The following is a 24,650-nucleotide window of genomic DNA, read 5'->3' on the forward strand; positions in this document are numbered from 1 at the left end:
TTAATGTTAGTTAATATGAATAATAAACAAATAAACATCATTGTAAAGTGTACTATGAAATCAAAGATATAAATTCCTTACAATTTAGAGCTGGACATGGACTTTTCCTTGGACATGAAATTTCCTTTCACTAGATGCATTTCCCCAAGCTAATTACACTTGCTATGGCCTGGACAAAAACGAATGACATTGTCAGACTCAGAATGCGGCTGAAATTGAGTTATACTTTTATGATTGTTAAGCATAACTCACATGCTGCCGCAACTTTTACAGTAGCATGGTAGGATAAATGTAACTTTTCCGTATTAGCTTAATGTTACCTGCTGCCGTGCAGTTTGAAGACTCGCGGCGAACTGCTGCGTACATAGCGCTGAAAAAAAGAACTCCGCCTACTGCCACTTCACCTCCGCCAAATGCTTCCGCCAAAAAAAATAATATTTAATATTTGTTTGTATTATTATTGTTCGTGGCAATGGTGTATAAGTGTATTGTTATTTATTATAATATTTATTTTAATAATAATTATTATTTACATTTATCAGAGAGGGGCACAATACATTTTGAGACAAAAGGGGCAGGGGCTTGAGCCCCCCCGGCCCCCCCCCTGTGCACGCCACTGCTGCTCATACAACAAAGACAGGTAAACGGAAAAAGACCGATGACGATAAACAAGCCCGTCGGAGCCCATTGACTCAGTGTTAAAACTCTAGCCGCATAGCATACAGATAAAATGTCACGCACTGTGCAAAGCAACAATTGAAACCTGCTAATTCACTGGCTTGTCATGTTGCTAAAATAATGTACTAGCAAACCTTATTTAGCATTACATATCGCTAGAATAATTATTTACATAGCCTACTGCAACGTTAGTTACCGTTATATTATCTTACTAGCTATTTATAACTCATAGAAAGAGTGCAACGTTATAAAGTTACATTACATGTATTGCATAATACGTAATGATTTGAGGACCAAGTTTGTAGTCAAAGTATGGGCAGGCCAGTCAATGTTAAGCATTTTGTCCCTACCAGTGAATGTTTCATAACTGTTTATCCGTCGTCATCGGTGACTCTGCATGTTTACTAGCCTGCGCGTTCACGGCAGGCTCCGCTGTGGGGGGAACTTTACATAACAAAATACATGTTTAACAGCTAGTAGGCCTAACGTTATATGTTATGAATCTTACACGAAATTCATCTTCATCACAGTGCAACTAATGGAAATGGAAAAATGTGCATCAATGCAACCTGTTTTTAGCTTTGCCTTATATAACTAGCTCGTTAGCGAATCAAAAAATATATATTTTAAACTTTACCAATATCGATATGATAGCTATTTAGATTTAGTAGTGAGTAGGCTACTAAAATACATCTTATTTGTTTATATTCATAATGATAAAGTTAGATTTTTTTATTACATGTGATTCTGACATGATGCTACGTGCACTGCGCTCCTTCCTCTCCGCTCGTCTCAGGTAAATAATGCGTAAAAAGAAATACAATCTGACCATGGTCAACAATCTCAAATGGCTAATAATGTACATTTAAATTACGTTTTAGCAGCATAATGCAATATCACAGATAGATCATAATGGTATAGAGAAATATAATTTATATAGCAAAGAAAGGGAAAGACAACAGAGAGAGAGAGAGATAATAACTCTTAGAAATATGACTATGCAATAGAAAAATGATAAGAAGGTTTTTGTACAGTGTATTTGGGTTTCCTGTCACTGTGGGCTCCAGAGCACAGTAATACACTGCAGAGTCAGAGACAGCAGCAGAGGAGATCTCCAGATCCACACGTTTATCATGAAGTCTAATGGACATATGCGGGTGAGGTCGTTCAGCTTTGGTGACATAATTGGAAGACTCAACAATCAGCAGCAGAAACTCTGGTCTTGATCCAGGCTTCTGCCGGTACCAGTGGAGACTGTAAGCTGATCCATCATATGTACAGGACAGAGTGACGCTGCTTCCTTCAGTTAAAACTACAGATGGTTGGTTTGGTCTGATGACATTCCCATTCGCTTCACCTGCAAAAACATTAAAGATTCAAGCAATGTACTGGATTCAATTTAGAGCAAAGCAAATGGATTTTTTTTTTAATATTTTTTGTGATGTTCTGAAAAAAATAGCACAATGCAAATGAGTAATACTTACAGTAACTGAGGATAAATATTAAAACAGAAGAGATGAGTAACATGATTCTGTAGTTTGAGTTCAGATTATCATCAGTATGAAGGTAAGTCATTGTTTTTTCTGATTTATTCTGTAGGAGTCGCCAAAACATTGAGCTCCTCCCACACATGTCCTTGCTCATCTTACTCTACAAATACTCAATATATAGAAAGAAGCTGTAGTCAACAACCTAAAATTGGCATTATGTCAGTCTGATTCATTTATTACACTATTTATTGAGTGGACACTCAGTTGCACATGTTGGAATAAGTTTTAAAGGCATGTTCAACTGTTGTGTCCTGATTCTCTAAAATATAAACCATTAATAATATTAGACTACCTCTTAATACAGATATGTACAGCATTAATGCTTGAGACATTTGATAGTTGTATGAGTAATTTTTTTTAAATCTGCATTGTGCATCATGATCATCTGCCTTAAATATCATTTCTGATTGAGTTTTTGTAGGGTGCAGTTGTGTTTCCTGTCACTGTGGGCTGCAGGGCACAATAGTACATGGCAGAGTCTTTGACTTCTGTAGAAGAGATAGTCAGATTCATTTGTTTGACGACTTTATCAGCTGCAGCGGTCAGACGGAGAGAGGGCTCTAATTTGGGGATGGTTTCAAAGAACACAATGAGGTTCTCAGGTTTGGATCCGGGATACTGACGGTACCACTGCAAAGTTTGAACATTGCCAGTGTAGTTGCAGATCAGTGTAACATCTTTTCCTTCCAAAACCTGCTTATCTGTGAAGTATGGTGTTATCACGTCTGCAGCAGCATTCCCTGTTTAAAATAAATAAACAAACAAAAGTGTATAATTTATAATGGACAAATTTAACTTGTCAACAGTATAAAAATGATGTGGAAAAATATTTCCACAGTAATTGTTATGAATCACTCACCTTTTAGAAGAGAAAATATAATAAATACCAGGAGCAACATCTGCACTAATAAAAGACAATGACTTTGAGAGTCAAGACTTACAGTTTCCTCCAAGAGTATAAAGTGACTCAATGTAAGTCTGTCTGCTCTGTTTTTAATCTGAACTGAGACTGAACTACAATTGGTTCTTAGAGCTCCACCTTCTGGAAGAATGCAGGTGAGATCACTTTTGCTTCAATTTCTCATCATTTCATATGGGATGTATCTTCAACAAATAAGCATTTTTAGCCTAATAGAATATAAAAGATTGAACATGATTATTTGAACGACTATTTCAAGAAGTATTTTAATATAACTTTTTTTGGTTGTAAGTAATAAGGACTGTCCAGTACAAAATAATCCAGTAGCAAACTTATGATAGTAGGAATTTTTCCTGTTCAACCTGTACTGGTTAGCATATTGTAAATTATAGTGTTTTGTCTTGGTAAAGTTGTATTAAGTGACCAGTAATTAACGATAAATATGGTGCTAACATTTGCTAATATAGTAGTTCTCAGAATAAGGCAACATTTTTTAGGCAACATTTTAGGCTTTTTTTGTACTGAAAAAAAAAATCAGATTTTCAATAATGTTATTATGATTAGGATCAAATGAATTTTGTCAATGGACAAAATTCATCCTCAAAATCAGAAACAACACAGAACACACAGAAAGACAGACAGAGTAGACAGAAATTAAGTGGCACACTTTAAATTTGTAGAATTATATGAAAAACAGATGTTTTAAATAAATGATAAACTCTAAAGATGCCAACTTTTCTCTGTAACATCCTGATCAGGTTTTATTCTAATCAAAATGTAACATTATTGAAAAACAGATTTTTTCTTTCAGTATAAAAACTGCTAAACTTTGACAAAAAGTAACTTTTATTGTTATAATTGTGATTTCATAATATGTAGATATGAATCTAACTGGAAAAACTTCTACTGGTTAAAGTGATTTTTTTTTTTTTAAACTGCATTTTCCAAAATATGGGCAAACAATCTTACACTAAACCATGTCAAATTATCCAAATATTTTTTATAAAAACCTATTTAAAAGATTTTTTAAAATTCATTTATATACATTTTGTGGAGTAAAAATGTCCAAATGTGGAGTAAAAACATTAATAAACTGAGTAAAATTACATTTGTTTTAAAAAAAAAACTTACATTCCAAAATTACATTTTGTTGCCTGGGGTCTCTGAGATATGTACTTACAACGTATTTGCCCATCGGCAAATAGTTGCCATTTGGACTTTTGACTAAGTTTACAAAAAACTATAGATCTCTTGTAAGATTTGTTTTGTTTGGATGATTCTAGAGACCTTCATGATTATGTAGATATATGTCAAAAAAAAAAAAAAAAAACGTATTAGTAACATGAAAATGACCTTTCTTCGGGAGGGTTTGCCTTCACCATGCTTCCTGGAAGTAGGGGTAGGAAGCTGACAGCCTCATGTGACAGGAAGGAAGTGAATACCTTTTTTTTTTTTCTTGAAATCCTTTATTTGGTTGTTTGCTTGCATGTCATTGAGACAAAACATGGATAACATCTAGAAAAATACTTACTAAAGGAAATGACAATTATACACTGCGGCAAATATAGTTGCCGGTGGGCTTATTAAAGAATCAAGAAATATAATGGATTCAATTTAGAATAGATTTAAAAAAAAAGAAAACTGATTTATTAAATCTTGATTTATTTATTTTAGTGATGTTCTGGAATACAGTCTAAAATGTGTATGATTAATAGTACTTACAGTAACTGAGGATAAAAATGAAAACAGACAAGATGTGTATCATGTTTCTATAGTTCGAGTTCAGACTTCTATCAGTATCTGTATGAAGGTTGGTCTGTCACTGTTGTCTTTTTGATTTCTTCTGAAGTTTACAAACCTTTGAGCTCCTCCCACACATACTACTTTTCATTTTACCATCAAATCAAGTAAAATCATCTTTATTTTTTTATTTCGGTTTATACAAAACAGATTGCAGTGATCAACAGGAAAGTAATGATTGAATGATGCAAGCAGAGTTCAGTTCGGCTTTAAAGCAGCTTGAAAAAGAAAAGTGTCATTATTCTGCTGTTATAAGATCATCATGTATTAAATTAGTTCAGTTCGGCTATAAAGCAGCTCTGCGTGAAACAGTGATGTCATGGTCCAGCTCAGTTCTCTGCTCTTCTCATCAAATAGTGTCAGTGCAGTCAAATCAGTACAGACAGCAAATGAATAAGCTGTAGTCCAGCGTAATAAAAAAGAATAGTTCACAACAGTATGGCTGTTCACAAAATCATGTTTAATGGTTTCACAGAAATAAACTAAATATTTTTCTTGTGAATTACAATTAAGAACTATATGTGGAATATACAGTGTTAATAAGCACATTATTCTAATATCTTTAAACAGACTGTTTTATAATTCCAAGCTCTCTTATGTTATTTTTTAAACGTTCATTTAATTTCTTCTTGTTAATTTCATTTTTTTTTTAATGTTGTGTCAAAGAGTGATTTGATATTATGTGTGGGCACAACTGGAACATAGATTTTGAAACCATTTAAAATTGGTCCTGAATATCTGAAATACTAATCATCATTATGAGACTACCTCTTGATAAGAACAGCGTATAAATGTTTGAGACATTTGCTAATTGATTTGTTATGTTGCTGTTACTTCCAGTTTCTGTAAGGCATAGACAGTTTTCCTGTCACTGTGGGCTGCAGGGCACAGTAGTAAACAGCAGAATCATCCACATGTGTAGAGGATATTCTCAGATTCATACGCTTGATTCCTTTATCGGCTATTGCATACAGACGAAGCTTGGGCTCTGAATGACCAGTGGTCTCAGTGTAAAAAATGAGAAACTCAGGTTTAGATGCGGGATACTGACGGTACCACTGCAAACTGCGAATATTGCCACTGTAGTTGCAGGACAGTGTAACATCTATTTTTGCTAAAACATGCTGCTGGATAATGAGGTTATCACATCTGCATTAGCATTCTCTGTTTAAAAAAACAAAACAAGAAGCAAACATTAAAATTCATGACTAAGTAAGTTTATGTAATCAGTTGGTTTACTGACACATTTAAACAGCAGAGAAAAAAATAAGTCCTATTTGGAAATGATGATTATTCACTCACCATTAAAAAGAGAAAATATCATGAGGACCAGAAGCAACATCATCAAGAGAAAAAAGGTCTTTAGAGTCAAGACTTGCAGTTTCCTCCTAACTGACTCAGTTTATATCTGTGCACTCTGTTTTAAAATAACTGAAATGAGAGCTCCACCTTCTGGCAGAACTCATGCTAAACTAGGGCTTTCTGGCGTTTATCTGATGTAATAAAAAACTACAGAGAGACTGGAGAATGTGTATATGGTATACCAATGGTTAGGTTTGCCATTGATTTTTGTTGGATGTAACTAAAACATTGAAGCTGTGCAAATGTATATTGAGTGTTTTTGGTCAATGTATTGCAGTCATTGTACAGCAATAAACAGATTACATCTCTATCTACAAAAATAACCATTCATCTAATTAGTAATGTTCAAAGGAAATCAGCAGCCTAGTCCAGGTGGAGGTCATAACTGAGAATGTAAAATCATTTTGTGGGTGATAAGGGTTAAAACCTCCCTGTGACAAGATATTTATATTTAAATATTTTAGGTATATATATATATATATATATATATATATATATACATACATATATATATATATATATATATATATAAAAAAAAAAATATATATATATATATATATATATATATATATATATATATATATATATATATATATATATATTAAGCTGTGAGTAAAACATTTCGTAGAGTAACTTTTCGTAGAGAAATGTATCTTCAGCAACTCAAGCCTGGAAAGACAGTGCTTTGACCTTTAAAAAGTGAAATTTGTCAAAACTTAACTGGACACGGAATGGTTAGAAAATTCTTAAAGTATTTTGAATTTGAATTTCAAGGAACAGAATATATTTCTTATATGGATGGTGATTGATTGTCTTGTTTTTTTTCAGTCAATTTTTGTATTGATTACAATTCTTTGCCAGTTGTAAATGACTTTTTTCTTTGAGGGATGTCCTTGCTAAATAAAACGTAAAATGAAAAAAGAAATACAATCTGGTCAACAATCTCAAAGGGCTAATAATGTACATTTAAATGCCGTTTTAGCAACATAATGCAATATCACAGATAGATCATAGAGAAAGATAACAATTTATATAGCAAAGAAAAGGAAAGACGAGAGAGAGAGATAATAACTCTTAGAAATATGACTATGCAATAGAAAAATGATAAGAAGGTTTTTGTACAGTGTATTTGGTTTTCCTGTCACTGTGGGCTGCAGAGCACAGTAATACACTGCAGAGTCAGAGACAGCAGCAGAGGAGATCTCCAGATCCACACGTTTATCATGAAGTCTAATGGACATATGCGGGTGAGGTCGTTCAGCTTTGATGACATAATTGGAAGACTCAACAATCAGCAGCAGAAACTCTGGTCTTGATCCAGGCTTCTGCCGGTACCAGTGGAGACTGTAAGCTGATCCATCATATGTACAGGACAGAGTGACGCTGCTTCCTTCAGTTAAAACTACAGATGGTTGGTTTGGTCTGATGACATTCCCATTCGCTTCACCTGCAAACACATTAAAGATTCAAGCAATGTACTGGATTCAATTTAGAGCAAAGCAAATGGAAATTTGTTTTACTGTATATTTTTTGTGATGTTCTGAAAAACAGAGCAAACATAGCAAAATGTACATGAGTATTAGGCTACTTACAGTAACTGAGGATAAATATTAAAACAGAAGAGATGAGTAACATGATTCTGTAGTTTGAGTTCAGATTTGTATCATCAGTATGAAGGTAAGTCATAGTTTTCTCTGATTTATTCTGAAGGAGTCGACTAAACATTGAGCTCCTCCCACACATACTGTACGTCCTTGCTCATCTTACTCTACAAATACTGAAGAAGCTGTAGTCAACAACCTCAAATTGGCATTATGTCAGTCTGATTCATTTATTACACTATTTATTGAATGGACACTCAGTATGTTGGAATAAGTTTTAAAGGCATGTTTAACTGTTGTGTCCTGATTCTCTAAAGCAGGGATAGACAACTCCGGTCCTGGAGGGCCACTGTCCTGCAGAGTTTAGCTTTAGCCCTGATAAAAACTCACCTGCCTATATCTATTTAGTAATCCTGAAAACACTGATTGCCTTGTTCAGGTGTGTTTAATTAGGTTTGGAGCTAAACTCTGCAGGACAGTGGCCCTCCAGGACTGGAGTTGTCTATCCCTGCTCTAAAGTATAAACCATTAATAATATTGGACTAATACAGATTGAACAGCATTAATGCTTGAGACATTTGATAGTTGTATGAGTCATTGTTTTTAAATCTACATTGTGCATCATGATCATCTGTGTTTTGGTGATTGGAAAGGACTGTATAATTTGACTGGTCTTTAAAAGGTTGTGACCACCAGGGGGCATCGATTAGAATGCAGACAAGATATGTTCCGTTTAGGTGTTTTATTGAAATAAAGGTTTAAATGTGTGTGGTTCTAAAACAGAGATACAGGCATAAATCAGTAAATGTAGACTCTCTATAAATGTCAAATAGTTATTAAATGCCTAGCAGGTATAATAAAACAAATACAATCAAGAGATTAAATTATAGTTTTGTTATGTATGACTTAAATGCAGTGTTATAATAAATGCTAATTACTAAGCAAATACAAACTTAGAAATGCAGTAGTACACTATATCCCTGTTTAAAGATTAATTTGCCTCACATTAACTGCATCAATATACAACATGCTAAATTCAGCTAAACATATAACAATGAGCTGCAGAATTACTCCTTAAATTAAACAACGTTACACATTGTGCAAGAACAACAGACATTATTTCAATTGAGACACGTAAGGCTTGCAGAGCAACACCTCCATTAATTAACAGCGTTCTCAATTAAACACACGAGCAGTGCGAAGCTCCGCCATTATATGACAACGAGCAGCAACATGTCACGACATTATTGTGAGGTAAAAACAACAACAAACTTCAGTATACTTATGTTATTGGTAGTTGCACGCACACAATACTAGGAACTTGTAAATAAGTACAGCAACACTAGCTTATATTATCTATATAAATATAAACTACACAGTCTTTCAACGCCAGCGCTCTCTTCCAAACGTTTCCGAAACTGAAATTTAAAGGGATAGTTCACTTTGAAATTAAATTTTGGTATGTTTTAGCTTACCTCAAGGGCATCCAAGATGTAGGTGTCTTTTTTTTCGCAGTAGTTTCAATTTTGATATTTTTAGGTCAAACCGTTCTGGTCTGTCAGTCATATAATGCAGGTCTATGGTCACTGTCTCAAAGAGCATGCACAGAGTCCAAATTAAAACAATTCCCCATCGTCCAAATTAAACAATTCCCCATCGTAAGTACACATTGATGGCCTAAGACACTTGGCTACGGCAGTTCATTGGAACGAATGCCGTAGTCAAGGCGACATCTAGTGTATAGATCTATGCACCAGTCACTTGGACGTGGCTGTGTTACAAGAGGTATAAACGATATAAATACTGTTCGTTTTCTCACACAAACCGCTCGTTTCGTGTCTTAGGCCATCAATGTGTACTTACGATGGGGAATTGTTTAATTTGGACGATGGGGAATTGTTTTAATTTGGACTCTGTGCATGCTCTTTGAGGGGGTGACCATAGACCTGCATTATATGACTGACAGACAAGAACGGTTTGACCTAAAAATATCAAAATTGAAACTACTGCGGAAAAAAAGACACCTACATCTTGGATGCCCTTGAGGTAAGCTAAAACATACCAAAATTTAATTTCAAAGTGAACTATCCCTTTAAGCAGTCTGCTTCCGCGGGCCGCAGAGCGCAGTGGCTCCTGATTGGCTGATTCTCAAGCAGCCAGTTTTATCTGCCTGAAAAAGGTCGTCCTTCGTCACAATCTGCCTTAAATATAATTTCTGATTGAGTTTTTGTAGGGTGCAGTTGTGTTTCCTGTCACTGTGGGCTCCAGGGCACAATAGTACATGGCAGAGTCTTTGACTTCTGTAGAAGAGATAGTCAGATTCATATGTTTGTAGTCTTTATCAGCTGCAGCGGTCAGACGGAGAGAGGGCTCTGATTTGGGGATGGTTTCAATGAACACAATGAGGTTCTCAGGTTTGTATCCGGGATACTGACGGTACCACTGCAAATTTCGAACATTGCCAGTGTAGTTGCAGATCAGTGTAACATCTTTTCCTTCCAAAACCTGCTTATCTGTGAAGTATGGTGTTATAACGTCTGCAGCAGCATTCTCTGTTTAAAATAAATAAACAAACAAAAATTAATCATTTCTAATGGACAAATTTTAATTGTCAACAGTATAAAAAGGGTGAAATCATTCCCGCAGTAATTGTTATGAATCACTCACCTTTTAGAAGAGAAAATATAATTAATACCAGGAGCAACATCTGCACTAATAAAAGACAATGACTTTGAGAGTCGAGACTTACAGTTTCCTCCTAGCATAAAGTGACTCAATGTAAGTCTGTCTGCTCTGTTTTTAATATGAACTGAGACTGAACTACAATTGGTTCTTAGAGCTCCACCTTCTGGAAGAATGCAGGTGAGATCACTTTTGCTACAATATCTCATCATTTCATATGGCATGCATCTTAAACAACAAGATCTTATTGAAGATTTTTTGGCATATTAAATTATGCACTGAAAATGAGTATTTGAACAAACTGACATTTTCAAAAAGTATATAACACCTTTTTCCTAAATATAAGGACTTTCACTGTCCAGAGAGATCTGACTGATTGCACAATTTATGTTTACTGTGCAAAGAAATCAAGTAACAAAGTTATGATAGTCAGTTAAGCAAAGTCTCGTCTGCAGAATGTTGTCCTATAGACCTAATAAACTTTTGTTTTAATTAATTTTTGTATACTTAATACTAATTCATTTCCATTATTAGAACCTATTTGTTTAAGCTGATGTCAGAGACCTCTTGATTAGTTCTAGGTTTTGCTTAAAGAATTTTTTTCTAGCATGTGAGTAAATAAGGTGTACTGGTTAACTTAACATATTTTAAATTATAGTGTGTTTTGTCTCATAAAAGTGGCCTTAAATGACCAATAATTAACAAGTAAAAGGTGCACTAACATTTGCTAAGTTCTCAGTGAAAAGCAATACTATAGAGCATATTATATTGTTTACAAACTCTTTTTAAATTGAGCATCATGAATTTCTATTTTGAACATAATTTCTGATTGAGTTTTTGTAGGGTGCAGTTGTGTTTCCTGTCACTGTGGGCTGCAGGGCACAATAGTACATGGCAGAGTCTTTGACTTCTGTAGAAGAGATAGTCAGATTCATTTGTTTGACGACTTTATCAGCAACAGCGGACAGACGGAGAGAGGAGTCTGATTTGGGGATGGTTTCAATGAACACAATGAGGTTCTCAGGTTTGGATCCGGGATACTGACGGTACCACTGCAAATTCTGAACACTGCCAGTGTAGTTGCAGATCAGTGTAACATCTTTTCCTTCCAAAACCTGCTTATCTGTGATTAATGGTGTTATCACGTCTGCAGCAGCATTCTCTGTTTAAAATAAACAAACAAACAAACACTCAAACTAAAATTTATAATTTCTAGTGGAGAAATTTAAATTGTTAACAGTATAAAAGAGGGAAAACATTCCCACAGTAATTGTTATAAATCACTCACCTTTTATAAGAGAAAATATAATGAATACAAGGAGCAACATCAGCACAATAAAAGACAATGACTTTGAGAGTCAAGACTTACAGTTTCCTCCTAGAGTATAAAGTGACTCAATGTAAGTCTGTCTGCTCTGTTTTTAATCTGAACTGAGACTGAACTACAATTGGTTCTTAGAGCTCCACCTTCTGGAAGAATGCAGGTGAGATCACTTTTGCTACAATATCTCATCATTTCATATGGCATGCATCTTAAACAACAAATAAGCATTTTTGGCCTAATGGAATATAGAAGATTGAACATGATCATTTGAACGACTATTTCAAAAAGTATTTGAATATAACTTGTATTAAGTGACCAGTAATTAACGAGAAATATGGTGCTAACATTTTTGTAATACAGTAGTTCTCAGAATAAGGCAACACTACACAGCAGAGGAAAGTAGAGAGGGGAAAAGACTTAGACACTGCATGGAAAGAAGCTCCTCCCTCTTTGAAATATGACTATACAATATACAAGAAACCTGTTAGTGTAGATGATTTTCCTGTCACTGTGGGCTCCAGAGCACAGTATACACTGCAGAGTCAGATACAGCAGCAGAGGAGATCTCCAGATCCACAAGTTTATCATGAATTCTAATGGTTTATCAGAAACTCTGGTCTTGATCCAGGCTTCTGCCAGTACCAGTGGAGACTGTAAGCTGATACATCATATGTACAGGACAGAGTGACGCTGCTTCCTTCAGTTAAAACTACTGTACAGATGGTTGGTTTGGTCTGATGACATTCCCATTCGCTTCACCTGCAAAAACATTAAAGAATGAAGAAATAATGGATTCAATTTAGAATAGATTTTAAAAAAGAAAAAGAAAACTGATTTATTAAAACTTGATTTATTTATTTTAGTGATGTTCTGGAATACAGTCTAAAATGTGTATGATTAATAGTACTTACAGTAACTGAGGATAAAAATGAAAACAGACAAGATGTGTATCATGTTTCTGTAGTTCGAGTTCAGACTTCTATCAGTATCTGTATGAAGGTTGGTCTGTCACTGTTGTCTTTTTGATTTCTTCTGAAGTTTACAAACCTTTGAGCTCCTCCCACACATACTACTTTTCATTTTACCATCAAATCAAGTAAAATCATCTTTATTTTTTTATTTCGGTTTATACAAAACAGATTGCAGTGATCAACAGGAAAATAATGATTGAATGATGCAAGCAGAGTTCAGTTCGGCTTTAAAGCAGCTTGAAAAAGAAAAGTGTCATTATTCTGCTGTTCATAAGATCATCATGTATTAAATTAGTTCAGTTCGGCTATAAAGCAGCTCTGCGTGAAACAGTGATGTCATGGTCCAGCTCAGTTCAGTTCCCTTTCGTTGTCACTCCGAGTTACGTCGGATGACGACGAATGGGGTTTCGCTTAGAAATCCTATCATCTTCGAGTATATAAAACAAGCCAATGGTAATGAAATGCCATGGCTCTGTGGAATTTGCGTAGCGTAACTCCGCCCCACCCTGGTGGTATATAAGGAAGTGTGCTGGCAACATGCAGATATGTTTTCGCTTCGGAGCCAAGTTGATGTACTTCACTCCACAGCCAATCCTGAGATTCATCTCTTCATTTCTCTTCGAGACGAGCCTCTCTCCAAGTGTTGGTGTGACAGCGAGTTCCAGCGAGTGCACATTCCCTGCTTATCTGTGCAGTGATTTGCCAGTGTTTGTGTGTTCTCTCCCTGGTCGCTTCAGCATTTGTGGAGAAATCTCCTTTCTAAAAGAGCTTGCACGCGGCACGTCTTTTTAAAGATGCCTCGCCCGTGCACTTCTGGTTGCGGTCTATTTGTTTCTGACTCTGATGGGCACAATCGCTGTCTTGTGTGTCTGGGCTTAGAGCTTGCTAAGGCAGCGTTTGTGGATGAGTCATGTTCCCATTGCGGGAACATGCCCATCGCACGGTTACGGTCGAGACTCAATGACCTTCATGGTAGAGTCCCCTCATCCGCACCCCGATCTACGGGCTCCGCGAGAGCTAGTACTTCGGCTGGCGGCCAGCGTGACCTGAGGGTTACGGTGTGGGACAAAGCGCCGACTATTCCATGCTCCACACCGTCCTCTAGTGCCGTGCAACCCGCGAGTGGTTCAAATGAGCCCGCGGTACAGTCCTCGGACTTGCCGCGGATCTCATTTGGCGCTCCAGAGGAAGATTCAATGTCGATCGCTGCAGCACAGGGTGGGCGAGAGTCCTTGGGAAGTGAGGATTCGGCTGTGCTGCCACCTTCGGGTGTGCCAGCATTGCCCGAGTCTGATCCCGAGATGACTGCCATGCTTTCCCGGGCAGCCGCGGCCATTGGGCTTGAGTGGTCCCCGCCACCTGGTCCGGTGCGCTCGCGGCTGGACGATTGGTTTTTGGGTGCCGCCGCTGATCCTCGTCAGCGTGCGTCCCCAATGCCTTTCTTCCCAGATGTGCATGAGGAGGTCACGAGGTCCTGGAAGGCACCATTGTCTTCTCGTGATCGCTCGGCGACCTCCTCCGCCCTGCCGCCTCTCGATCAGGCGGCCGCCAAAGGGTACACTGGGGTTCCCCAGGTTGAACGCTCTGTTGCGATGCAACTGTGTCCTCAGAGTGCTTCTTCCCGTGGTGACCCAAAGCACCCCTCCAAAGCCTGTAGGTTCTCTTCCACGCTTGTGGCGAAGGCCTATAGAGCTGCGGGGCTGGCGGCCTCCTCACTGCATGCCATGGCGACACTCCAGGTCTACCAGGCCCAGATGTTGCGTGACATGCACGAGGGGAGGACTGACCCAGCGCTCTTTGATGAGCTGCGTGCCGCCACCGACCTTGCTCTCCGAGCGACGAAGGTGACTGCACGCTCCCTGGGTCAGGTGATGTCCACTTGCGTGGTCCAGGAGAGACATCTGTGGCTCAACCTGGCCGATATGCGTGAGGCCGAGCGGACCCGGTTCCTCGACACTCCCATATCCCAGGCTGGCCTCTTCGGCGGAGCGGTTGAGGACTTTGCCCAGCAGTTCCCGACCGCCCAGAAGCAGACTGAGGCTCTCAGACACGTCCTGCCCCGACGGCCAGCTGCTGCCTCCACCCAGCTGTCGGCACAGGTGCCTCAGTCTGCTCGCCGCCGAGGGCACCCTTCTACGGCTCCTGCCCCTCCCGCACGGCCCCAGCAGCAGCCTCCATCCGGGTCGCATCGTGGAGGACGCCGTAGGAAGGCGCCACAGCCCTCTCCCGCCCCGTGCCCCGCTAAACGCCAGGCCAAGCGGCGCTCCTGAGACGGGCTGCTCAGAGATGGCGTTGAGTTCTTCCCAGGAGCCGGTAGCAGGGCCGCTCCTTCCCCCGGTGGAGGGCCGGGGGAGAATCCTTGGTTTTTCCCACCCCGCTGCTCTTCCCACGACGGGCAGCACCCTTTTGTGGTCAAAGAAAGAACTCACTCCCTCATCTCTGAGCACACAGAGTGTCCGGATGACAGTGCGCGCCGCTCACGAGCCTCGCCACTCTCGAGCCTCGCCACTCTCGTCCCCCTCTGTCGCCAGTTCCCTGCCAGAGCACGCCCCAGTGGGACGCTGGTCCTCCCCTGGCCTCCTCTGGCAGGACGCGGCTAATGACCATGCCCCCGCAACGTGCCGCTATGCCACCCACGCCTGGGCCGGTCATTCCGCCTCGCTGCACCATCGAGGGTACGTCTGTGGTCCGTATGACCCCGCTGGTACAGTTCCTGGAAGCCTGGTTAGAGCTTCCCAGGCTGTCCCGCTGGGTCGCGAGGACCATCAGGCTCGGCTACGCGATTCAGTTCGCGCGGTCTCCTCCCCGCTTCAGGGGAGTCCGCTTCACTATGGTCGGTGGCAATGCCCCGGTTATGAGAGCGGAGGTCGCTACCTTACTGGCGAAGGGTGCGATCGAGACCGTCCCTCCAGCCGAAATGAGGTCCGGCTTTTACAGCCCTTACTTCATTGTACCGAAGAAATCCGGTGGGTTACGGCCAATCCTCGACTTGCGCGTCTTGAACCGCCCCCTTCACAGGATGCCGTTCAAGATGCTCACGGCCAAGCGCATTTTCGAGTGCATACGGCCGCAGGATTGGTTTGCAGCGATCGACCTGAAGGACGCCTACTTTCATGTCTCCATTCTTCCTCGACACAGAGCGTTTCTACGGTTTGCTTTCGAGGGGCAGGCATACCAGTACGCGGTTCTCCCTTTCGGGCTAGCCCTGTCTCCTCGCGTCTTTACGAAGGTCATCGAGGCAGCCCTTGTTCCCCTTCGGGAACATGGGGTTCGCATCCTGAACTATCTTGACGACTGGCTGATCCTAGCTCACTCTCGAGACCAGGTTTGCGAACACAGGGACCTTGTGCTCCGGCACCTAGCTCGTCTGGGCCTTCGGGTCAACTGGGAGAAGAGCAAACTCTGCCCCGTGCAGAGAATCTCTTTTCTCGGTATGGAGATCGACTCGGTCGCCATGTGCGCGCAGCTTACGAGCGAGCGCGCGCAATAACTGCTGACTTGCCTTCGTCAGTTCGAGGGCAAGAGTGTGGTCCCACTGAAACTATTTCAGAGGCTCCTGGGGCATATGGCATCCGCAGCGGCTGTCACGCCGCTCGGGTTGCTTCATATGAGACCACTTCAGCTTTGGCTTCGCGATCGAGTCCCGAGGTGGGCATGGCACCACGGCACGCTCCGAGTTCCAGTGACTCCAACCTGCCGTCAGACCTTCACCCCGTGGTCGAACCTCAGTTTTCTTCGGGCCGGAGTGCCCTTGGAACGAGTGTCCAGGCATGTTGTTGTGTCAACAGATGCCTCCACCACGGGCTGGGGCGCCATGTGCAATGGACATGCTGCCGCGGGCTCCTGGACAGGACCCCAGCGCCTTTGGCATGTCAATTGCCTCGAGTTGTTGGCTGTACGTCTTGCCCTGCACCGCTTCCATGCGTTGCTCAGGGGTCAACACGTACTGGTCCGATCGGACAATACCGCGACTGTAGCGTACATCAACCGTCAAGGTGGTCTGCGCTCCCGCCGTATGTCACAACTCGCCCGCCACCTCCTCATATGGAGTCAGAAGCATCTGAGGTCGCTTCGTGCCATTTATATCCCGGGAGACCTGAACCAGGCGGCCGACAAGCTGTCTCGGCTTCGGCCTCTCGCTGGAGATTGGCGACTCCATCCCCAGACGGTTCAGCTGATTTGGGATCAGTTCGGGGACGCACAGGTAGACCTGTTTGCCTCCCACGACTCGTCCCACTGCGACCTGTATTATTCCCTGACCGAGGGTACGCTCGGCACGGATGCACTGGCGCACAGCTGGCCGCGGGGCCTCCGCAAGTATGCGTTTCCCCCAGTGAGCCTTCTTGCGCAGACCTTGCGCAAGATCAGGGAGGACGAGGAGCAGGTAATTTTGGTTGCCCCGTATTGGCCCAACCGCACCTGGTTCTCAGAACTAGTACTCCTCGCGACAGCACCTCCCTGGCCAATTCCTCTGAGGAAGGACCTGCTTTCTCAGGGACGGGGCACCTTATGGCACCCTCGTCCCGATCTTTGGAACCTCCACGTGTGGCTCCTGGACGGGATGAGGCAGGCTTGAGTACCCTACCACCAGCGGTGGTGGCTACCATCACTTCTGCTAGAGCATTGTCCACGAGACATGCCTATGCGTTGAAGTGGAACCTCTTCGTCAACTGGTGTTCTTCTAAAAATCTAGAACCCACAAAATGCCCCATCAGTGTTGTGCTTTCCTTCCTGCAAGAAGGGTTGAAGCGAAGGCTGTCTCCCTCCACCCTGAAAGTGTATGTTGCCGCCATTGCCGCACATCACGACGCAGTTGATGGTAAGTCCTTAGGAAAGCACGACCTGATCGTCAGGTTCCTGAGGGGAGCCAGGAGACTGAATCCTCCTCGTCCTCCCCTCGTACCCTCTTGGGACCTCTCAGTGGTTTTAACTGCCCTGCAGAGTGCTCCCTTTGAGCCTCTGCAATCAGTGGAGCTTAAGTTCCTGTCAATGAAGACAGCGCTCCTGGTTGCATTGGCCTCCATCAAGAGGTTAGGGGACCTGCAGGCATTTTCGGTTGACGAAGCGTGCCTGGAATTCGGGCCGGCTAACTCTAACGTGATCCCGAGACCCCGGCCTGGATATGTGCCCAAGGTTCCCACCACACCCTTTCGAGACCAGGTGGTGAACCTGCAAGCGCTGCCTTTGGAGGAGGCAGACCCAGCCTTGGCACTGCTCTGTCCAGTACGCGCCCTCCGTGCTTACGTAAACAGAACGCAGTGTTTCAGGACCTCAGACCAGCTCTTTGTCTGTCATGGTGGGAAGCTGAAGGGAAAGGCTCTCTCCAAGCAGAGGTTGTCTCACTGGATAGTGGACGCCATTGCTTTGGCATACCAGCAGCAAGGTCGACCATGCCCCCTTGGTGTGACGGCCCACTCCACCCGGAGTGTGGCATCCTCTTGGGCTCTAGCGCATGGCGCCTCGCTAACATACATCTGCAGAGCTGCAGGCTGGGCGACACCTAACACATTTGCGAGATTCTATAATCTCCGAGTGGAGCCAGTTTCTTCTCATGTACTCGCTTCAACTAGACGGTAAGAGATTCTGCTCAGGTGTCTTCGCTTGCTCGCCATTCCTCTCCACGGACGGGATACGTGCGATATTCTCCTCAGGTGAGCCTGATAAGCCCTGAGTCTCCTCCAGCACTGACGACGTCAACGCCAGAGTTATGCCACCGGCAGCTTTCGCGCTTGGCTAGGTGCATCCATGTGCATGGTTCCCCTCCGGGCGACCCCCACATGTGTATTCCACTGTAAGCCTCTTTGAGCATGTGTCTTTCCCTTGGCAAGCCACCTTGCCATCCCTGGGGTTGAAATATTCCACCTGCGGCTGGACACCCCAGTGTTATTCCGTATGCAGCCTTTCGGGGTCATATGTGTATTCCAAGTCCCCCCCTTCGGGTTGGGCATGATTGCATATTTCCACTGGATATGCTTCCCAGTGTACCTTGGTATTCCTGTGTTAAGTAGGACTCCTTCGTCCGTGCTAGTCTCACGACAGGGAGCTCAGACTTACGCAGGGCACTGGAAGACAGTCGAGAGGTGGCGTGATTACACTGGGAACCCCATTCGTCGTCATCCGACGTAACTCGGAGTGACAACGAAAGGGAACGTCTCGGTTACGGATGTAACCCTCGTTCCCTGAGTAGGGAACGGAGACGTTACGTCTCCCTGCCACTTCCGCTGTACCGCTGGAACGCCTGAGTTCAGTCTCGGCTCCTCAGCGAAGACACATCTGCATGTTGCCAGCGCACTTCCTTATATACCCCCAGGGTGGGGCGGAGTTATGCTATGCAAATTCCGCAGACCCATGGCATTTCATTGCCATTGGCTCGTTTTATATACTCGAAGATGATAGGATTTCTAAGCGAAACCCCATTCGTCGTCATCCGACGTAACGTCTCCGTTCCCTACTCAGGGAACGAGGGTTACATCTGTAACCGAGACGTTCTCTTCTCATCAAATAGTGTCAGTGCAGTCAAATCATTCATACAAGTAAAGACAGCAAATGAATAAGCTATAGTCCAGCGTAATAAAACTTCACAACAGAATGGCTGTTCACAAAATCATGTTTAATGGTTTCACAGAAATAAACTAAATATTTTTCTTGTGAATTACAATTAAGAACTATATGTGGAATATACTGTGTTAAGTAGCACATGTTTCTAAGATCTTTGGACAGAATGTTTTATAATTCCAAGCTCTCTTACGTTATTTTTTTAAACTTTCATTTAATTTCTTCTTGTTAATTTCATATTTTTTTAATGTTGTGTCAAAGAGTGATTTGATATTATGTGTGGGCACAACTGGAACATAGATTTTGAAACCATTTAAAATTGGTCCTGAATATCTGAAATACTAATCATCATTATGAGACTACCTCTTGATAAGAACAGCGTATAAATGTTTGAGACATTTGCTAATTGATTTGTTATGTTGCTGTTACTTCCAGTTTCTGACAGCAGAATCATCTACATGTGTAGAGGATATTCTCAGATTCATACGCTTGATTCCTTTATTGGCCATTGCATACAGACGAAGCTTGGGCTCTGAATGACCAGTGTTCTCACTGTAAAAAATGAGAAACTTTAGATGCGGGATACTAACGGTACCACTGCAAACTGCGAATATTGCCACTGTAGTTGCAGGACAGTGTAACATCTTCTTTTGCTAAAACATGCTGCTCCATGGATAATGAGGTTATCACATCTGCATTAGCATTCTCTGTTTAAAAAAAACAAGAAGCAAACATTACAATTCATGACTAAGTAAGTTTATGTAATCAGTTGGTTTACTGACACATTTAAACAGCAGAGAAAAAAGAAGTCCTTTGGAAATGATTCTTATTCATCACTCATCATTAAAAAGAGAAAATATCATGAGGACCAGAAGCAGCATCATCAAGAGAAAAAAGGCCTTTAAGAGTCAAGACTTGCAGTTTCCTCCTAACTGACTCAGTTTATATCTGTGCACTCTGTTAATTACAGAAATGATAGCTCCACCTTCTGGCAGAACTCATGCTAAACTAGGGCTTTCTGGTGTAGCCTATATCTGATGTAATAAAAAACTACAGAGAGACTGGAGAATGGTAAACCAATGGTTAAGTTTCCCATTGATTTTTGTTGGATGTAACTAAAACATTGAAGCTGTGCACATGTATATTGAGTGTTTTTGGTAGATATAATTATATAAATATAATTTCTGATTGAGTTTTTGTAGGGTGCAGTTGTGTTTCCTGTCACTGTGGGCTCCAGGGCACAATAGTACATGGCAGAGTCTTTGACTTCTGTAGAAGAGATAGTCAGATTCATTTGTTTGACGTCTTTATCAGCTACAGCAAACAGACGGAGAGAGGAGTCTGATTTTGGGCTGGTTTCAAAGAACAAAATAAGGTGCTCAGGTTTGGATCCGGGATACTGACGGTACCACTGCAAATTTCGAACACTTTCAGTGTAGTTGCAGATCAGTGTAACGTCTTTTCCTTCCAAAACCTGCATATCTGTGTAGAATGGTTTTATCACGTCTGCAGCAGCATTCCCTGTTTAATAAACAAACAAAAATTAATAATTTCTAATGGACAAATTTAAATTGTGAACAGTATAAACAGGGGGAAATCATTCCTGCAGTAAATGTTATGAATAACTCACCTTTTAGAAGATAAAATATAATGAAAACCAGGAGCAACATCTGCACAACAAGAGACAATGATTTTGCGATCCAAGACTTACAGTTTCCTTACAGTAACAGTTTATAAAAGTGACTCAATGTAAGTTTGTCTGCTCTGTTTTTAATCTGAACTGAGACTGAACTACAATTGGTTCTTAGAGCTCCACCTTCTGGAAGAATGCAGGTGAGATCACTTTTGCTACAATATCTCATCATTTCATATGGGATGTATCTTAAACAACAAGATCTTATTGAATACTTTTTTGGCATATTAAATTATGCACTGAAAATTATTATTTGAACAAACTGACTTTTTCAAAAAGTATATAACACCTTTTCCCTAAATATAAGGACTTTCACTGTCCAGAGAGATCTGACTGATTGCACAATTTATGTTTACTGTGCAAAGAAATCAAGTAACAAAGTTATGATAGTCAGTTAAGCAAAGTCTCGTCTGCAGAATGTTGTCCTGTCTAAAGACCTAAGAAACTTTTGTTTTATTTATTTTGTTTTTATAAATTTTTGTATACTTAATACTAATTCATTTCATTCTTAGAATCTACTGTATTTGTTTACAAGCTGATGTCAGAGACCTCTTGATTAGTTCTAGGTTTTGCTTAAAGAAATGTTTTTCTAGCATGTGAGTTCATACGGTGTACTGGTTAACTTAGCGAATTGTAAATTATATTGTGTTTTGTCTCATAAAAGTGGCCTTAAATGACCAATAATTAACAAGTAAAAGGTGCACTAACATTTGCTAAAATGGTAGTTCTCAGTGAAAAGCAATACTATAGAGCGTATTATATTGTTTACAAACTCTTTTTAAATTGAGCATCATGAATTTCTATTTTGAATATAATTTCTGATTGAGTTTTTGTAGGGTGCAGTTGTGTTTCCTGTCACTGTGGGCTCCAGGGCACAATAGTACATGGCAGAGTCTTTGACTTCTGTAGAAGAGATAGTCAGATTCATTTGTTTGACGTCTTTATCAGCTACAGCGGACAGACGGAGAGAGGGCTCTGATTTGGGGATGGTTTCAATGAACAAAATGAGGTTCTCAGGTTTGGATCCGGGATACTGACGGTACCACTGCAAATTTGTAACTCTTCCATTGTAGTTGCAGATCAGTGTAACATCTTTTCCTTCCAAAACCTTCATATCTGTGATTAATGGTGTTATCACGTCTGCAGCAGCATTCCCTGTAAAAAGAAAAATATATATTATTATGGACTAATTCAGATTGTCAACAGGAAAAAGAGAAAAAACACTTCTACAGTAATTATAAATAACTCACCAATACGAAGAGAACATATAATTAATACCAGGAGCAACATCTGCACTAATAAGAGACAATTGACTTTGAGAGTCAAGACTTACAGTTCCCTCCTAAGTATAAGTGACTCAACATGTCTGCTCTGTTTTTAAACAATAGAACTGTGACTAGAAGGTTTCCTAGAGCTCCACCTTCTGGCTAAATATATTGCACCTATTCCAGAATATAATGATTATTACAGTGCCAGCGTGTCTGAAATTAATTTCAAGAGAAACAAAGGGAAATGTTAACTGATAAAAATTGCAAAAAAAAAAAAAAAAAAAAAAAAAGAAAGAATAATAATTATTATTTTCCCTGAAATAATTTAAGGTTAAAGAACAGTAAAATTAGTTAATGGCAATATTATATTATCATATAAATACTTATAATTATAATTATATGGCAAAAACTAAATAATGTGCAAATTGTGCACTGTATGTTATTGGAACTGTTCTGCATGAACACAGCATGGGACTTACAGTTGGCTGCATCCCATGGAAAAACGCATCGTTTTTTTGAGGCTCTTCATCAGTTGAAGTCACGAATTCTGCAAACTCCTGCTGATAGCAGTGGGCATTAACACTGAACTCTTAAAGGGGAAACACCCCAAAACAGACTGTTTGAATCAGAGGATGAGAAACAGGTCGGGAACAGGTCATAAATCACTAAAATGTAAAAGTTTTTGTGTCCAAAAAACTATAGTAATGCTATAATTGCACCTAAGGGAACATCATAAAACAAACGAAGAGTGCACTTTGACTCAATATACCAGAGGTTCTCTCACACTGCCATCCGCTCCCTTTAAAGTTAAGGTTAGCAATTCATGCATTCTAAGATATTACAACTGTCGCCTAATACATACCTTGATCATCTTTTCTCTGAAGTCATAGTCTACAATCTGTTGAAGGTCTGGTACTGGGGGCTGAAGGTTGCACACCTGACAGAGCAGTCTTTGTGAAAAAAAATGTGGCTCCACGCCACCATGTACCAGGCATACGGCTATCCTTTGTCCAACTAGCTTGTACATTCCATTGTACAATGCTGTAATGCAAATGTGAGAAGCATTATTATGTCTGTAAATGGTGCTTATAAAGTGTTAACTTAACTAGGTGTTAACTTAAACAGGTTTTGTTTAAAGGGATAGTTCATCCAAAAATGTCAATTCTATCATCATTTACTCACCCTCAAGTTGTTCCAAACCTGTATGAGTTTCTTTGTTCTGCTGAACACAAAGGAAGATATTTGGAATAATGTTTGTAACCAAACAGATCTCGGTCCCCATTGACTACCATAGTAGGAAAAATATATACTATGGTAGTCAATGGGGACCGAGATCTGTTTGGTATACAAACATTATTCCAAATATCTTCCTTTGTGTTCAGCAGAACAAAGAAACTCATACAGGTTTGGAACAACTTGAGGGTGAGTAAATGATGATAGAATTGACATTTTTGGATGAACTATCCCTTTAAAGACTTAATAACTCTGTGTAAAAATGTGCAGAATTACAGGAAAATAATCAATGAGGTAAACACTTTTTCCACTATGTTTAATGTAAAACACAAAAAATAAACATTAAACATTAGGTTACCGGTACCTTTGGAATTGCAGGCAAGCGTTTTATTCCAGTCTTCTCCATCAAATATTTCGCATGTGTGAATTTCCCTCATCAGCAAAGTTAAAAATTCTCGAGAAGGACCACCCTCGTCAGCCGCCCCCTCGCCAATTCCATCAGCGTCTCTAAACACAACGTCCAATTTTGCCTCAGGGTTAAATCGTTGACGTCGAAAAGCTCTAATACCACTTTCTAGGATGTTGCATCTTGTGGTATTGATTTGGTTGGAAGCAGGTGTAAATGTAAAATCCACTTTGCTTAGCATTGTAGTTAATAACGCTTTGAGGTCAACACTGAAAACAAGAAATAAAACAAAATGTTACTTCATCTTTTGTTGTAACTATAAATACATTTAACAACAATATAAAATCACTTACTCATCCTCATCTTCGTCTGAGATATATATATCTGCAACTGGACTGAGTGAAGAGAAGGCCACTGGTGCTGCTGGAGAGGAGGCCACTGGTGCAGAAGTACTCTGTAAAATTGAACAACTGTAACTGCTTTCATTTAAATTAACTATAATTTATACATAAAACAATGTAAGTAATAAAATAATGAGATGCTGCCTACATATCAAATGAAAAGGAAAAGGAAGACTGTAATGAAACATATCAAATACTGGAAACACA

The 24,650-nt window shown here is 40.6% G+C and overlaps 1 protein-coding gene and 1 gene segment (V, D, J or C); both read right to left on the reverse strand.

Annotated features, from left to right (window-relative positions):
• Nucleotides 1-1,724: 1,724 nt before the first annotated feature.
• Nucleotides 1,725-7,961, reverse strand: LOC307162357 (T cell receptor alpha variable 18-like). The segment is given in 3 exons: nucleotides 7,902-7,961; nucleotides 7,432-7,756; nucleotides 1,725-2,035 (listed from the first exon to the last, which is right to left on the reverse strand).
• Nucleotides 7,962-20,682: 12,721 nt separating this feature from the next.
• On the reverse strand, nucleotides 20,683-24,201 carry LOC307162338 (G2/M phase-specific E3 ubiquitin-protein ligase-like). Its single transcript, XM_079877586.1, has 5 exons — nucleotides 24,001-24,201; nucleotides 23,266-23,444; nucleotides 22,883-22,960; nucleotides 21,073-22,290; nucleotides 20,683-20,963 (listed from the first exon to the last, which is right to left on the reverse strand). The coding sequence occupies exons 1-4, from the start codon at nucleotides 24,071-24,073 to the stop codon at nucleotides 22,270-22,272; spliced, it is 351 nt and encodes a 116-aa protein (XP_079733712.1). The 5' UTR covers nucleotides 24,074-24,201; the 3' UTR covers nucleotides 20,683-20,963; nucleotides 21,073-22,269.
• Between the last annotated feature and the right edge of the window lie 449 nt (nucleotides 24,202-24,650).

This window comes from Squalius cephalus (genome assembly GCF_949319135.1).
Source record: "Squalius cephalus genome assembly, chromosome: 7".
NCBI classification, from domain to species: domain Eukaryota; kingdom Metazoa; phylum Chordata; class Actinopteri; order Cypriniformes; family Leuciscidae; genus Squalius; species Squalius cephalus.

What these genes read in the sequence shown, in the direction of transcription:
- LOC307162338 (XM_079877586.1), bottom strand. Translation starts at nt 24,073, where the DNA reads ATGAGGGAAATTCACACATGCGAAATATTTGATGGAGAAGACTGGAAT. An exon ending in TCAGAGAAAAGATGATCAAG is followed by an intron (nt 22,961 to 23,265) that starts GTATGTATTAGG and finishes TGCTATCAGCAG; the next exon opens with GAGTTTGCAGAATTCGTGAC. An exon ending in TCCATGGGATGCAGCCAACT is followed by an intron (nt 22,291 to 22,882) that starts GTAAGTCCCATG and finishes TTCTTTTTACAG; the next exon opens with GGAATGCTGCTGCAGACGTG.